Below are 16,835 nucleotides of genomic sequence, written 5' to 3'. Positions count from 1 at the left end.
TTAAATATGTCACGAGAAAAACTTGAATTAAAGAATTGTCAAATAAGAATAAATATTATTTTTAAAACAGACGAAAAAGAAAATAGTAATTTTTCACTTTTTAAAAATGGAGTGGTGTATATAAAAGCTAAAAACTATTTTTATATAAATGCAGACAAATCCATGAACCGCAACACACATAACAATGGAGTTATCAATTATCACTCTCACAAACATTCCTGTAAATTCTCTCTCTTTATTTTCCTCCCCATTTTTCTACATTTTCTCATTTCTATTAATTAATTTAACTTCTTCTTTACAGGCATTTCACAGATTTTTTCTCCTCACCATTGTAATTCTAACGGCGTTAAGTAACAACGTTAACGGCCGTCATAAAATACAACACACATGGGAAACCGTCGAGTACTCCGCCATAAATTGCAGAACACACAGTGCTTATTTAACGGATTTCGGCGGAATCGGTGACGGAACGACGTTAAATACTAACGCTTTTAGGACGGCCGTCGATCATTTGAGTCAGTTTCAATCGGACGGTGGTTCGTTGCTGTATGTACCTGCTGGTAAATGGTTGACGGGGAGTTTTAATTTGACTAGCCATTTTACTTTGTATCTCGATAAAGATGCTGTTCTTCTCGCCTCTCAGGTAACGATAACATGTCTTTTAATTTGGCCTCAGCTGATATATACCTACTTCAATTTTGAGCATGCACAATTACACCGTTAAATCTCACGTAATTTGATATATGTAGGACACGTACATCTCGCACGATTTTGATGATATAGAACACGTAGATCTCGTGCAATTTGCTATTTGTTCAACCTTATGATAGTTTAAGTGTCTAACATATATAAAGTTGGAGGCGGTGAATTTCAGCTGAGACTGAAATAAATGACACGTTTATATATTATATCTGCTTTTGGATTTGTTATCAACTTTCGAAATGTGTTAGTTTTTCTTCACCTATAGCTAAAACTCTATCTTGGGCCGGGGTCTATCGAAAACAGTCTCTCTATTTCTTCGAAGATAGCGGTATGGACTGCGTACATTTTACCCTCCCCAGACCTCACTTTATGGAAATACACTGAGTTTGTTGTTTTGTTGTTGTTGTAGCTAAAACTCTAAATGCATTTCTATTTTTTTTTTCAATTGCATCCATCCATGCACTCTACTATGATTTCTACTATGTTTAAGTCGATGTTCTATTAAAAATAAATTGAACGGAATTAATTACGATTCATTTTTTAAGTTACATGATCAACTCATCTCAGTGTAAGTAAACTTTAAACAGAATGGAACAATAATTCATTCCCTTTTAACCAAACAAAATTTAGCTCAAAGTGCATATTTGTCACCCCTAATTATGATTGTCCGACTAATTCGGATTTGAAAAATAACTTTGGTTGTCAAATAGAACATTCATTTTGTTTCCTGAAAGCACTATTATAGACCCCACACGAGCTTCACATGACATACTATTATTATTCTACTTATTAATCGAGTTGGTCCAATAAAAAAGTCTCACATGAATTTAATATTGTGTCTTTGGATGGTTTTAGGCGGGGTAGAGATAAGCCGAAGAGATATTGGAGGGAGGTGATTAGGCATGATATGGAGCAGTTATAAATTATGGGGGATATGACCCTTGATAGGAAGTTGTGGAGGACGCGGATTATGGTAGAGGGTTAAGGGGTGGGAGTGTGGCGGTAATAGTAGGGGAGTGTTCTTTATATGTGTCCGAAGTTTCTTGTTCGTGGTGTTGATGATGTTTATGGTTTCAGATAGATAGTTTTAGTATTATATTGTAGCAGCTAGCGGTGTTAGTTTATTTTGCATATTATACTAGTTTATATACATCTATGTTGTGTGTTTGTTATACTGATATTGGTCCTAAGCCGGGGGTCTATCGAAAACAGTCTCTCTGCTTCACCTGAGGTAGTGATATGATTTGCGGACACTCTACCCTCCCCAGACCCCACTATGTGAGAATACAATGGGTATGTTGTTGTTGTTTCCCGTCTGTGAATGAATGAGCCCCACTGAATTAGTACAAAAGTTGCACTACTTTAGCGGTGTGATGACAACAATAATATATCCAGCGTATTCTCATAAAGTGGATCTGAAGAGAGTAAAGTATATGCTCTATATCATTATCTCAGATGAAGTTCATCTGAGAGGTTATTTTCGATAAACCGCAGTGTGAATGTCTCTCAATTAAACAAGTTCAAATCCACGATGGGATCTTAGTACCTAGGTTAAAAAATACAAGGTATTCTATTAAAATAAGGTCTGAAATGGCTTTCTTTTTTCTTTTTGCAATTAATTTAGAATATGATTGCATTGTGAGATTATACCGAGTGGCATAATCAATAAAATTCCATATTGTCGCCTTGACTAGCTTAAATTGAGGCATTATTGTCGTTATGTGTTATGAATGAGAGAATGAAATTTAAATTGTTGTCAGTGAATCAATAAAGCTGATTAAGAATCATAAGAATTCAAATTTGAACTTCTTATTTTATCTAAGTTTTGATCGACAAAAATAATTGATTCTAGAGTTGTTCGTCATGTGAACTCATTTGCCTTTTTGTTAAAAAAAATAAATAATCTGAGGATCACATTCCAAACTCTACCATATGGGGTCCTTGAAAGTTATGTTGGTAGGCATCTGGGGAAGGCGCAAGAGTACCACATTGTTCCTCTTTTTTCTAATCTATAAGTGGATAAAATTACTCGATATCAAATATTAATAAATATTCAGTTAAATAATTGAGATGTATGTAAGCTGGGTCACATGAACCTTCATCCTACACAAATTTGGACTTTCTCTTTAAACTTTATCGAGAAAGTGACCAGCGGACACTATTTCTGCAAAGGATTTTGACTAGTTGTTCAGGATATTTGCCACACTTTGTGAAAATAACTAGTTGTTAGGATTTTGTGTTTTTCTTGTTCTGCTCTCCTAACTGATTTCTATTGTTCTTTAGGATAAAAATGATTATCCGGTGATTGCACCATTACCGTCCTACGGCCGAGGAAGGGATGCAGAAGGCGGTAGATTCATTAGTCTTATTTTTGGAACCAACCTTACTGATGTTGTCATCACAGGTATTCTTATGATGTCTCATTTTTTGTTACTGTTATCATTTCTATAACTCTTTAACATTTTTAGCTTAAAAACTTATGTAAGAATTCACATCAAAAATTAGAATATTTGTCGCTGATACTCTAAATGTACTCAAGCCAAGGGTCCTCCGAAAACAGGGTCTCTACCTCCATGAGGTAGGAGTAAGATCTGCGCACACTCTACCCTCCCCAGACCCCACTTGTGCGATTTCACTAGGTATTATGTTGTTGTTGATACTCTAAATGCAGCACATTTTTTTGGCACAGAGGGAGTATTATAGAAATTAAGATGAATGTACCTAAACTTTGTTCAATAAAATGACCCGCTTTTAATTTCTCACCTTTTAGACCTCTATTCAGCAAACTGAAAATTTTATGAGAAAATGTTAGACGCTGCTCGAAAATTTGCAAGTTATTGCAAATGATAGACTCGTCTGACATTGTCCAGAAAGGATAATTTCTCTATGGTTCTATTTGCGCAATTTTTAAGTCAGCCGGAGTATTAAGTCCATTGCCTTTTTTAGTAGTAGTTGTTATTTCTTCCTAAATCATTGTAATATTTCTTTGAAATTCACCCAGGGGAAAATGGAACCATTGATGGACAAGGGCAGCAATGGTGGGACAAATTCCACAAGGGAGAACTAAAATTTACAAGGCCTTATTTGATAGAAATCATGCACTCTGATAATATTCAAATCTCCAGTCTTACTTTAGTTAATTCTCCTTCATGGAATGTCCATCCTATATACAGCAGGTAATCAAGTTACTTTTGATTTCCTATAGTTCAATATTGTTTACTTAATTAACAGTGACTTAAGACAAATAACTTGATTTCTTTGTGAAATGCAGCAACATTATCATCCAAGGCATCACAATCCTTGCACCAGTCAGATCTCCAAATACTGATGGAATTAACCCTGGTAATCTTCTGTTAGTGTTTAAGTATGATGATGATATGAAATTAGTTTAAATGAAAAAAGTGGGGATTCATATAGCCAACCCCAGCATGTTTGGGACTGAGGTGCAGTAATTGTTGGTGTAATCTTCCATGAGTGTTTACTAATGTTTTAATTGTCTTAGTAATATTAAGGTTCATGAAACAGGTAGCTGTTACAGGTTACTTATCTCACTTTTTATGTACGGTTATGTATCTTTGTTTTCTTCTTTTATCATATACTGTCGGTGTATTAAAGTTAAAAACTTTTTTCTTATAGACACACGATTACTACAAAGTTTTTCAATTAAACTAAGTCTTACTTGCAGATTCTTGCATAAATACTAGAATAGAAGACTGTTACATTGTCTCTGGAGACGATTGCATAGCTGTCAAGAGTGGCTGGGACGAGTACGGAGTTGCCTTTGGGATGCCAACGAAGCAGCTTGCTATAAGGCGAATCACCTGCATTTCTCCAACCAGTGCAACAATTGCATTAGGCAGTGAGATGTCAGGAGGAATTCAAGATGTAAGAGCAGAGGACATTGTAGCAATCAATACAGAATCAGCTGTTCGAATCAAGACTGCAGTAGGAAGAGGCGGATACGTAAAGGATATATATGTTAGAGGCATGACAATGAAAACAATGAAATACGTATTCTGGATGACAGGCGATTATGGTTCTCACCCGGACAACAATTATGATCCAAACGCGTTACCTGTGATTGAAAACATCAATTACCGCGATATGGTTGCTGAGAATGTGACCATAGGCGGCAAGCTTGCAGGAATTTCTGGTGATCCATTTACTGGAATTTGCATATCAAATGTCACGATAGAGATGGCGCCTAAAGCAAAAAAACTTTTCTGGAATTGTACAGATATTTCCGGCATTTCAAGCGGTGTGGTACCTCAGCCTTGTGATTTATTGCCAGATCAAAAGACGGAGTACGTTTCACCCTGTAATTTTCCAACAGAGAGCTTACCAATTGACGATATGAAAATCCAGACGTGTTCCTGCAGGAAGAAAATATATTAATACATGAATGTAATAAGAATCTCTTCACTAGGGAGACCATATCAATCAGTTAAATTGTTCTGTTGCTTCATACCCTTGAACTGTCCATGAATATACACTGGCGATCCCGTCTCACTTTGTGGACGAGACATGCTAGTATTTGTAAACTGTTACATATTTATGAATGCCAAAAAGATAGTTCTTACAAGCATTTTTGATACAAAATGTGGTAAACTGAATAGTCATTAAACAATTTAATAGATAAAAATAAACTTGTTTTACATCTCATATCACTAGGAGGAATGCTTTATCTCCTCAACCAAGGTATCGGTTTAATTCAGCTCTCTCCACGCGCAAAACATAACTTATAAAATGTATTGACGGAAGAAAAATATGTCCTACATATGATACAGAATCCAGGACAATTCATTATATAGTTTGATCAACGAAGTCCCGATAAAACTTCACAGACTCCCTCCAAATCAGTTCCTTGATCTTTTCTTCGGTGATTGAGGGCTCCTCGAAATCAAAACTGAAAGGCCTGGCACAAATTGGCTCATCATTGACGTCATGAAGAGATGACAAAAATGGGTGACGAAGAGCCTCATCAACTGCAACGGAGATCAAAACAAACATGAGGTAAACATGATGAACTAAAAAAAGGAAAACATATCATGCCAAGGTTAGGGTCAGAATTTTCTGTGCTTTACCTGTAATTCGTCGGGTTGGATCAAAGACAAGCATCTTTTCAAGCAAATCAACAGCCAAAGGAGACATGCTGGGAAATCTTGCAGTAAATTGTTGCTTAGGATATTGAGGAAGCTGTCGGACATATCTTCGTGCATTGTCACTTCTCAGAAATTGAAGGCTGGCATCATCAGGAGAACCTAGTAGCTTCAAGACAGAAGAAACACAGTTGAAGATGGGAACAACAAGCTGATCAAACTGTTTCAGAAGCAGAAAATATAAGTCCCATCTATACTACCGTTTTTAGTTAAACCTTTTCGTGAACCCGTTGTGTAAATATCAAATGATTTACTTATTCAATGAGCATTTGAAAGCATTGTCTACATGAAATTACAGCATAGCGGTGGCTATGGCACTGGTAATCACTCTCAACTCCCAACTTCAGAGGGGAGGAATGATTAACACTAGTTTCAGGACTCAATTTCTATAACTTTTCCACTTCAAGACATGCAGGTGGAACGTCACTGGATCAATTTCTTTAAGCTTCCAAGTGATTTTTTTTAGTCAGGTTCTTGCTAAAGAATCTTGGAAATGTATGGCAAACCAAAGAAAGAATTTGACGTGATCTTTTACCTCAGTAATGAGTCTCAGCTGCTGCACATAATCTTTTCCAGGAAACAAAGGTTCTCTTGTCATTATTTCACCAAGAATACAACCAACAGACCAAACATCAATTGCTCCAGTGTATTCCGAACAGTTAAGGAGCAATTCAGGTGCTCGATACCAGCGAGTGACAACATACTCAGTCATGAAATCTGTCTCAGAGGTCGTCCTCGCTAATCCAAAGTCTCCAATCTTGAGGTCGCAATTTGCATTCAGGAACAAATTGCTTGGCTTAAGATCACGATGTAAGACATTTGCTGAGTGTACATATTTCAGTCCACGTAAAAGTTGATACATGAAGTACTGCAAAATTAAGTCGAATGTTATCCAACCATTAGAAACCAGATAAGGTAACAGCATTGCACCGGAGTAACTTTAGGAAAGAAAGCAGTATACTTTAATGTTCCTAGAGAAAGTTGGACCAACTTATAGGATTTCCTCCATGTCATTAGGAGAAAATACTGAATAATAGTCCAGCTTGGCATGACAGAATAAGGTTGGCACCCAACAACAGGATTGATAACATTTTCAGGAGAACAGAAGAGATTGTTACGTCTGAGCAACCAAGTCATTAACACCTTTTGAATCTATTGCAGGAACTTATGGACATTTAAATGCTTCCTAAAAATCATTACCAGCAGCTGACATCTTTAAGCATCTGATGACTAATAATCCAGTCCATAATTTATTGTTACAGCATAGAGCCACGGAGTAACAACTGTTCTTAAGTCATAGTATAAGTACAAATGGGGGAAAATAGTAGCTTATACTAGATAAGAGAAAGGAATTCTTCTTCAACTTATTCGTCACATTAAAGAAAGACAAATAGTTCTGCGTTAACTAACACAATAGTTAAGGTAGCTGCTCACCCTTTACTTAGACAAGTTTCCCTAAACAGAAATAAACACATAATAACACAAGATTTTCTCTCCATGATTGCATTGATCCCATCCAAGTTGATTAACTAGGAAATAGTGTTACAACAGTACCTAAACTTGCTGAAGTAATATATGCGGGAGTTTGTTTCTAAATCCTACAACACGTTTTCTGACAAATCAGCTATAACTTCATTTCATCCATTTGTAAAAAGTACACATTTTTACACAAATCATAAATATCTAATAACAGTATTTCAAGGAAGAAAAGAACCTGGCAGTGATCATTTGTTAAAGGCTGTTCAGACCGAATAATCTGATGAAGATCGGTATCCATTAACTCATAAACTATGTACACATCATTAAAAGCCTCTTTCTTTGGCGGTCTTATGAGGTCTTTGATTGCGATAATCTGAAAATTCATCAACAACTTGAAATTATTCCGCAAATGAAGCAATAAAACAAATTCATTCACATACTAATCGCTTACATTTTCGTGATCCATATGCCGAAGTAGCTTAATTTCTCTCAATGTTCTCTTCGCATCAATTCTGTTATCAAATGCATTTCCTATTTTCTTAATCGCAACTTCCTCACGTGTTTCTGAATTTACAGCAGCACTAACAAATAGCAAAAGATAACAAACGATTACTCCATCATATTAAAGCCCCTCAGAGTTACTAATACGAGCAAAAAAACATGTAGGAAGAGATTTTCACTCTTTTTAAAAGCTTGTAGCCAGTTTGTCCAAGCCTTTGAAATCACCTTATTTTGAAAAATGTTTTTCTGAAAGAGTACTTTTGGCGAGAAGCATTTTATGCTTGGCCAATAAATTTAAAAAACACTTTGACCAGCAATTAGTTTGATCAAGCTATTTAAAAGAGCTTTTGAGTGTATCTTTTTTTCCCAAAGGTAGTGTGAAACTACTTTATTGAGCTTTTAAAAACAGCTCTGCTACTCTCTAGGAACACTTAGAGGTCCGTTTGGTCATGAAAATTCTTCACTTTTTCCCAAAGTTGAAATCTTGAGAACACATTGGCCATAAAATTGCAGAAAATCCCTAGTTCAACAAGTTGAGTTCCAAATCTTGAAAAACAATGAAAAAACTGGTTTCACTCTTTTCAGCTCCAAATTACTCACAAAAATTAAAATACAAATCCAATTTATATTCATGGCCAAACACATCTCCAATTTCAAATATTTTCTCCGTTCACTTTTACTTGTCGCTGTTTCACTTCTCGAGGTCAACCTGCATGAACTTTGACTAATATTTTAAGATGTATTTTTTCATCATATTAATATGAGAAATATTGCAACTTATTGCATTTTTCGTATAGTTTTCGACTATCTAAATTTTAAATTTAAAATATTAAATTATACATCATAACATATTGGCCAAATTCATACAAATTGACCTCAAAAAGTGAAGCAGTGACAAGTAAAAATGAATAGCGAGGGAGTATCATTTTTCACTTTGGAAAAAAATATATACATTTTTTCACATTCAATGAACCATGGCCAAACGGCCACGTATTTTCACCCAAACGCTTGATCAAACACCACACTTTTTATATCAAAATAAGCAATTTTAACCTCCAAAAAACTCAAACATAGTTAAACATTCAATATTTTTCTAACAACGAATCACATAAAAAAAAAAAATCTCAAACAACTTAAATTTATTACCGGAAACCTACCATACAAGGCCATAAGCGCCGCGTCCGATGGGACGAATAGGAGGAATATATTTACTTGAAACTTCAAATAAGTTGCCGTACACATTGTACCGAACGTATTGACCACTGTGTACAATAACTCCTCTAATATCACGATTACCGGTGCTTGAACCTCCGCCGGCTTGATTAGCCATGATGACGACGACGGCGTTACGGTAAATAATACTGGTGGCGTAAAGTCGCCGGCGGAGGAAGTCGCCGGTGATAGTGGCGTTTGACAGTGGCTCGTCGGCGGTTTAAATATTGTTTTTTTTTTTTTTTTTGAATTTATACCATTGGACACGGCTTTGGAAATGCGTGAAGTGAGTAAACCGGAGCTAACTTCAGTGCACTCTTCATTATATATATAGGGGGAAATGAGAATTTTTTTTTTTTTTTTCCTACAATAGTTTCTTAATTTACGTGATGCTATTCAAATTTTAGAAAGTTAAAATTTTTTAATTGCAATCGTGAATTGATGTTATATGATTAGGAGGTCACTAATTTAAGTAGTGAAAATAATCTATTGCAAATGTAAAATAAGATTGCATAGAATGTATATTTGTGGTCTGATCAATGATCCGAGTAAATAATTTTTAAAAATTATGAACTACTATTTACATATTTAGAGAGTATAAATTACTATAGATTATAATAATTAATAATTTAAAATAGTTAAAAAGACACATAAAAATACCCTCCGTTTAAAGACTTTCAAAATTTAAATGGCGACATATAAATTCATAAGCAAGCACTTATACTTATCTATTTTCAATAAGTTTTATAGTATGCTTCTCAAATACATTCAATGTGTTATTTTATGTGGCAATTTTTTAAAATTTTGTCATGAAAATAATACTATTTTTTAATATTTAAAAATAATTTAGTTTAAATTTTTCATTTTAATTTTAACAAACTAACTTTTAGCAATACAAATATTTATGATTTTATTTAGATTAAAAGTTTTTAAAGTTGTTCTTTTTTTTTTATACTTGTGCTTCATAAATCGATTTCACATAAATTAGACCAGAAAGATTAGATGCGAATATTTTTATTCTCATTTTCTTTATTAAAAATGAAATTGTTATGGTCTTAACTCTAAATCTTTATATCTTTCAATATATAGTTCAATAGTCAAGATTTTAAGTTTTCCCCATAGAAAAAATGTTAGTCCTTTGTTAAGATTTGTTCAAAGTCATCTTGTTCTTTTTTTCTCTTCTTGATGTTGAATGTTAAAATAGAAATATAGTACTATTAATATTAATAAAAAACAAAACTTTCAACATCCAAAACCTAATTAAGCGTGTAGGTAACATAGGAAAAAAAGTGTGTACATAGATATTGATATTTCTTTTTTCCAAAAGAAATTATTAAATTAGATGAAGTAGTTGAAAATGAAATTAAATGAAGAATGGTTCTTGGGTCAACTTGTTGGAAGTCTATACCAATTTCCAAAGACCAACTTGTACTTAAAAATTTCCACCTACTATTGAGTTTTCTCTAGTAGTCAAGTCTTGATGATTGTCTTCACCTTGTTGCTTGTCTTATCTAAATTCTCGAGTTCAAATTTTGAAAATGATTTTGTTTTTCAAAAGATGATGCTTCATTTCAAAAAAGAGTTTTTAATGTTACTAAAAATTTAGTTAGACCTCTATACAAATGTTGAAAGGGAGCTTTGGAGTAACTGGTAAAGTTATTATTATGTGACCAGGAGGTCACTGGTTCAAGCCTTTGATAGAAATGCAAGGTAAGATTGCATACAATATATTGATGTTACCTTATTTAGACGTTACCTTATTTAGTGTAACAAAATCAGCTACTGATTATCCCTAAATCATGTATCTGATTTTCTTAAATCTATAATCCTATAATCAGAGATCTCCCTTATCATTAGGCTAGTAATTAGGAGACAATTAGGACTCCTTTCTCTGTATAAATATTGTATAGGTTCATTGTTATGATCAGTGAAGATTGAATAATTATTTCATGTATATTGTTCCAGTTTTTCTTCCTTTATTTAACTTGGTATCAAAGCCTTGGTTTTTTTCTCTCTCTGAGACCTGAATATTCATTTTTTTTCAAAAAATCTATTTGATTCATCTTGGGCTCGGATTCTTTATCCACATCTGTTACTCTTCTTGTAATCTTTGGATTTGTTTGTTGATTTCCTCCGACTCCAGTTTTTTTTCTTCCAATAGAATGGATCCACGAGATGTCTTGTCAACCAAATTCAACGGACATAACTTTTCGATCTGGAAGTTCCATTTCAAGGCTTTCATTAGAGGCAAAGGACTCCTTGGTATTCTGGATGGATCAAAGGCTACACCTATAGAAGGCGAAGAAAAAGAAATCTGAGAAGCTAACAACGGCAAAATCATAACATGGCTTGTCAATTCCATTTCTATTGATATAGCTATGGAACTGACATCTTTTGAGAAAGCATTTGAAATGTGGAGTCATCTACATACCCTCGGTAACCAACAAAATTTGGCTAGAGAATTTGAATTAGAAAGGCTACTCGCAGAATCGACTCAATGTAAGAAAAGTGTCCGGTGCTTTTATTCTGGATTACTCAGATTATGGGCAGAGCAAGATCAAATTTTTGCTGCCTCAAAAACTTTTTTCTAATTTATCTAAAACAAGTCCCACACATGAAATTGTTATTGCAAATGGCCATGTTTTATCTGCATCGAGTATAGGTTCTATTAAACCATTTTCAGAAGTTCTTTGTGTACCGAAACTTACTGCAAATCTTTTATCCGTTGGACAACTTGTAGAACAAAATTGTTTGGTTATTTTTTCCTCTAATGGTTGTATTATTCAGAATATATTGACAGAGAAAATGATGACCAGGGGGCGTAAGGTTGGCAGGATATTTCTTCTTCAATCTCCGGACACAAAATTTCATCATTGCTTTCTTTCAGCTTCAAATAAAGACATTGAGTTTTCAAATAAAATGTGGACTTTATGGCATCTTCGTTTAGGACATCCACACGCTTTTCGTTTAAATTTTATGTTGAAATCCTGTAATTTGTTGGGTGAAGATTCACTATTTTTTCCCTCTAAATTACCTTGTGAGAGTTTTGCAAAATCAAAGAGTCATAAACTTTCTTTTCAATTAAGCAATACTACTTATTCTATTCCATTTGATTTAATTCATAGTGATGTTTGGGGACTTTCTCCAATTATATCTCGTATGGGTTACAAGTATTTTATATTGTTCATTGATCAGGCATCTCGTTATACATGAGTTTTCTTTTTGAAACACAAATCTGAGGTATCAAACATTGTCAAAAAAATTTATAACCTCATAGAAACCTAGTTTGAGAAAAAAATCAAGATTTTTCGTTCAGATTCGGGAGGAGAGTATGTAAATGCAAACCTCACAAGTTTTTTTCAAGAAAAAGACTTATTCATCAACGTTCTTGCCCCTATACACCGGAACAAAATGGTGTGGTGGAACGTAAGAATAGACATGTTGTTGAAACTGCCTTAGCTCTTCTTGATACATCAAATGTTCCAAAAACATTTTGGGTTGAAGCAATCCAAACGTCTATTTATCTTATAAATAGAAAATCATCATCTGTTATAAAACAAAATTGCCCTTATTTTATCCTTTTTAAAAAATTATCCGACTATTCGCACCTTAAAGTATTTGGTTGTGTATGTTTTGTTCTTCTTTCAGACCATGAACGCCATAAATTATCTTCAAAAGCTGTTAAATGTACTTTTTTGGGGTACAATGATATCCAAAAGGGGTATTTATGTTATGATTCAACACGTCGTTAATATCTCGACATGTTATCTTCTTTGAAAATTCTTTTACTTATACTAGTAAAGACTCGCGATTGTCTACTATATCCTTTTTGGAATAATTCATGACTCATGATTCTGCTAGCCATAACAACCTACCCGTTGGTCTATCGCCAAATTTGTCCTCTGCCACAATAGGTTCTACTTATAACTTAGATCCTTTTTTTGATAATGTTATTACTTCGATGAATACTATCTCTTTACCTTTACCTGACCAACCTGACTCGCATAATATTTCTTTAAATCGTAATAATCAACCTCCTCCTCCTCAAAATATCATTGATCCTGTTAGACGCTCATCTCGTCATACTCCTCCTCCAAGCCGATATGGATATTCTACAGGTGAATATGGTCGATCATATGCCTTACTAACAACCTTGAATTCTATAGTTGTGCCAAATACTTACATGCAGGCTAGTGGTCTGAAATGTTGGGAAGATGCAATGAATGAAGAACTAGCTGCCCTTGAGGAGAATGATACATGGAATATGGTGGATGTCACTCTCCTTTTTTAACTCCAAAAAGAATTAATTTTAAGTTTCGAAAGGGTTTTTTTTAGTAAGTGACAAAAAGATGAAAATTTTGTTCTGAAAAGGATCTTTTACAATTAAATTCAGAGTCGCCACTTGACATAAATCAAGTGTGCCAAGTCACCTTTGGAAATCCTTTTTCAAAACAGTTTGACTCTAAAAATTAATCCGCGAACAGAGATTCCGTCTAAGAAATTCTATTGACCGAGGGGAAGGTGTTAGGCACCCCCTCGATCCCGTGGTTCGACCACAATCTCTTGGTGGAACGTATCGGCTAATTTGACATTAAAAATGTATAAACCACACAAAAACACATAAAACAACCAATCAAACACACGAAATAAAATAAATCCAAAATATAGTGTTCAATCCAATTATACAGTCCCGAATAATGAGAAATGCGAAAATGTAAACCTATTCTATTCTAGGCTAATCCTAAACTACGCTCCATGGCTTTACTCTACCCGACATTTCGGGCCTTGATCGTGCGCCGTCTTCAAGTACATGATACTTCGGAGCATTCCCCGGTGAATAAACACAAATACCTCGAGGCATTCCCCGGCTAAATGAATACATTTTCCAAATACGAGAAAATAAAATATTCAACAAAATTTCAAACATTCAACAAAACAACGAGTCCTAAAGTTTGCTTACCCAACCTAGTTTGCCTATCAATTGTCGGCCTAAACATGATCCTATCGAACTTAACAAAGTCTACGTTTATTCTGAATCAAGCAATCGTCACTAAACCAACATAAACCAATATTCACTTTTAATAAATTTCGATCTTTTTTTCCAAAATCCAACTTAACCCCAAATAAACTATGTGATTAACATACTTCACACCAGAATTATCAATTAAATAACGACGAGTAAAATCACATCAACCAAAATCAACCAAAAATCACACCATTCAAAAATATTCACGAAAAAAACGATAAGAGATATAGAATTAGACCTCAATCGTTGATTTTATTCCAAACAAGCAGTGATGCATCGAAATTTCCGAAGCAACGGAACCTCGACCCAATTGGAACCTCAACGTCGAACAAAAACCCAACTACGGAAGACCCTTTACTATTTTTCGCTAAAATCAAACCAGAAATCGCAAACCAATGAAAAACCCATACCCGATTTCAAACACGACGTCTCTTCTGCTTTCGTTTTCCGATGGGTTTCGGTGGTGAGGTGGATTTTTGATTGTTGTTTTTGATATTTTCGGCGGTCACAGCCACAGACGACGATTAGGTATTCTTCGATTGATGATTCCGGCGATGATTTTGTCGGAAAGCTGAACCCAAGCCCTTTTCTTTTTTTTAATCGGTTCTCTCTCTCTAATTGTCCTCTCTTTCCGATCTCTCTCAAATCTCTCTCGATTTCTCTCACTGTGTGCGCGAGTCCATCGATGGTGAAGAGAGATTCAAGGTGGGGTCGGTTTTTGTGCTTGTGCATACTTGAAGTAAAATCTACTTGTGGTTATCAAATTGTAAGTTATTCAACAGTTAATTGTTTTTAATATTGTACTTCATTAATTTTTTTAATTTTTTTTTGTTAAACTTTTCCAAATCAGGGGTTTTCCGTTTTTTATTTTTTTGCATATTCAAATTATAGTATTGTTCAAGCTTATTCAAGTTAAGTAGTTTGTCTTTTCGTTATTTTTCATATGGTACAAGTTAGATCTGAGATTTTCTTGTTTTTAGTTCGATTTTTAATACTGTTAACTTAAAATAGTGTTATTTGATAATGGATAATCCTCCAAGTTTTAGTTTAGGAATTACTCAGTTAGATGCAACTGTACAAGATATTCCACTTGAATTTGTTCCTGCCACATTTGATGAACAGGATCCTGATTGGGTAGAGAATCGATCAAAGCACAGAAACGACCCCGTTACAATGAATAAATTGACGGATAAGGCTGCTTCTAAATCGAAGAAGTCTACTTCAAAAGCAAGTAAAAAGAAATTTGATGATTCCGGCCGACCACGTCTGCCGAAGGTATTTACTATGACTGTATGTGTAATTTGAGACATGTATAATATTACACCATACATTAGTGTTTCATCAAAGGAATGTATAATATAGTTGCTCTGAAATATTATTGTAAAGGTTATACATTCTAATAAAGCTGATATTATTTTTTGAAATGTATAAGTTACCTCATACATGTGTATTTTATGTTTATGTTTTTGTCTATCATAATTTGTTAGATGTATACATAACCATCATACATGTAGTGTATATGTTGGACTGAAATTTTTTATAAATGTATTTTTCGTTTATGTTTTGTCTGTTAAATAATTTGTTAAATGTTAGATGTATAAGATAAAATCATACATTTATAACTGTAGTGTATATGTTGGACTGAAATTTTTATACATTTAAACAGTTTAATTTTCAATGTATAAATAAACCTCATACATGACTAATAATTATTTAATATTGGTTTGATTTATGTTATGAAAGTATAAATGAACATCATACAATCAGTAACTGTTAGCTAATTATGTCAATGTATAATTAACCTTCATACATGACTAACTGTTTAATTGTCAATGTATAATTAACCCTCATACATGACTAACAATTTAATTGTCATAATAACTCTCATACATGACTAACTGTTCTTTAATAAGTAACCATCACACATGTTTTACTGCTTATATTATTTTTCAAATGTATATGTTAACATTATACATGTGTTAGTTTTAACCTTATACAGTTATAAGTTACCCTTCATATATGACTAACAATTGTTTAATGTTGGTCTGATTTATGTTATGAAAGTATAAATGAACATCATATAATCAGTAACTGTTAGCTAATCATGTTATGTTTTTTTTTAGGGCATGAAATACCGAATTGATAAAGTCCCACCACACCTATTGCATATGGGGAGCTTATGTAACTGTGCTTTCGGAAAAAGGATAAAGGAATATTTTGGAGAGATTGTACTGGGAGCATTTAGAAATACAATTTTTGGCATATTTCTGAATTTGCCATGGTGCAACTAGATAGGACAGATTTCAAAGTGCCCTACTCATGCTTAAAATTCAACAGGATAACAAAGACGAGCCTCATGTTTGGGTACAAGGGGAAATCCTCAAATTTATAATGCTTGAATTCGCCATTATAAGCGGTCTGAAGTGTACCGATAATATTAATGATTATATGTATACTTCATCATCTAAATAAGCTTTGATATCGAGGTATTTTTCCAACAATAAAGGATCAATAACTCGTTCAAAACTGATAACACGAGTGCAGAATGGAAACTTTGATAACGCTGAAGACGCTCTGAACCTGGCGATATTGTTCTTTGTTCATACATTCATGTTTTCTCAGAATAAGGAAGCACCAATCAGTGTTGCGCACTTTCAAATTATTGAGGACGGTCGGTATATTCACTTTCCATGGGGGAAGGTCGCATTTGAAAAGTTAATGAGTTCCTGGCAGCAGGATTTCAACACTGTGAAGCA

The 16,835-nt window shown here is 34.0% G+C and overlaps 3 protein-coding genes across 3 annotated transcripts; 2 read left to right on the top strand and 1 right to left on the bottom strand.

Moving 5' to 3' along the window:
• Positions 1 to 115: 115 nt before the first annotated feature.
• On the top strand, positions 116 to 5,284 carry LOC107864574 (probable polygalacturonase). The gene is made up of 6 exons (XM_016710992.2): positions 116 to 220; positions 302 to 643; positions 2,986 to 3,106; positions 3,704 to 3,878; positions 3,974 to 4,044; positions 4,388 to 5,284. Exons 1-6 carry the CDS (start codon positions 185 to 187, stop codon positions 5,095 to 5,097), a joined length of 1,455 nt encoding a protein of 484 aa, XP_016566478.1. The 5' UTR covers positions 116 to 184; the 3' UTR covers positions 5,098 to 5,284.
• Positions 5,234 to 9,367, bottom strand: LOC107864583 (mitogen-activated protein kinase homolog MMK2). Its single transcript, XM_016711004.2, has 6 exons — positions 8,999 to 9,367; positions 7,792 to 7,921; positions 7,576 to 7,713; positions 6,397 to 6,729; positions 5,787 to 5,970; positions 5,234 to 5,687 (listed from the first exon to the last, which is right to left on the bottom strand). The coding sequence occupies exons 1-6, from the start codon at positions 9,169 to 9,171 to the stop codon at positions 5,506 to 5,508; spliced, it is 1,140 nt and encodes a 379-aa protein (XP_016566490.1). The 5' UTR covers positions 9,172 to 9,367; the 3' UTR covers positions 5,234 to 5,505.
• Positions 9,368 to 15,102: 5,735 nt separating this feature from the next.
• On the top strand, positions 15,103 to 16,829 carry LOC107852220. Its single transcript, XM_016697275.2, has 2 exons — positions 15,103 to 15,354; positions 16,203 to 16,829. Exons 1-2 carry the CDS (start codon positions 15,103 to 15,105, stop codon positions 16,368 to 16,370), a joined length of 420 nt encoding a protein of 139 aa, XP_016552761.2. The 3' UTR covers positions 16,371 to 16,829.
• Positions 16,830 to 16,835: the final 6 nt, after the last annotated feature.

This window comes from Capsicum annuum, chromosome 1, assembly GCF_002878395.1.
Source record: "Capsicum annuum cultivar UCD-10X-F1 chromosome 1, UCD10Xv1.1, whole genome shotgun sequence".
NCBI classification, from domain to species: Eukaryota; Viridiplantae; Streptophyta; class Magnoliopsida; order Solanales; family Solanaceae; genus Capsicum; species Capsicum annuum.
This window is presented reverse-complemented; position numbering and strand designations above follow the sequence as displayed.

What these genes read in the sequence shown, in the direction of transcription:
- LOC107852220 (XM_016697275.2), top strand. Translation starts at nt 15,103, where the DNA reads ATGGATAATCCTCCAAGTTTTAGTTTAGGAATTACTCAGTTAGATGCA. An exon ending in GCCGACCACGTCTGCCGAAG is followed by an intron (nt 15,355 to 16,202) that starts GTATTTACTATG and finishes GTTTTTTTTTAG; the next exon opens with GGCATGAAATACCGAATTGA.
- LOC107864574 (XM_016710992.2), top strand. Translation starts at nt 185, where the DNA reads ATGGAGTTATCAATTATCACTCTCACAAACATTCCT. An exon ending in TACTGATGTTGTCATCACAG is followed by an intron (nt 3,107 to 3,703) that starts GTATTCTTATGA and finishes AAATTCACCCAG; the next exon opens with GGGAAAATGGAACCATTGAT. An exon ending in GTCCATCCTATATACAGCAG is followed by an intron (nt 3,879 to 3,973) that starts GTAATCAAGTTA and finishes TGTGAAATGCAG; the next exon opens with CAACATTATCATCCAAGGCA.
- LOC107864583 (XM_016711004.2), bottom strand. Translation starts at nt 9,171, where the DNA reads ATGGCTAATCAAGCCGGCGGAGGTTCAAGCACCGGTAATCGTGATATT. An exon ending in GGCATATGGATCACGAAAAT is followed by an intron (nt 7,714 to 7,791) that starts GTAAGCGATTAG and finishes ATGAATTTTCAG; the next exon opens with ATTATCGCAATCAAAGACCT. An exon ending in TCCAACCCGACGAATTACAG is followed by an intron (nt 5,688 to 5,786) that starts GTAAAGCACAGA and finishes TCTCCGTTGCAG; the next exon opens with TTGATGAGGCTCTTCGTCAC.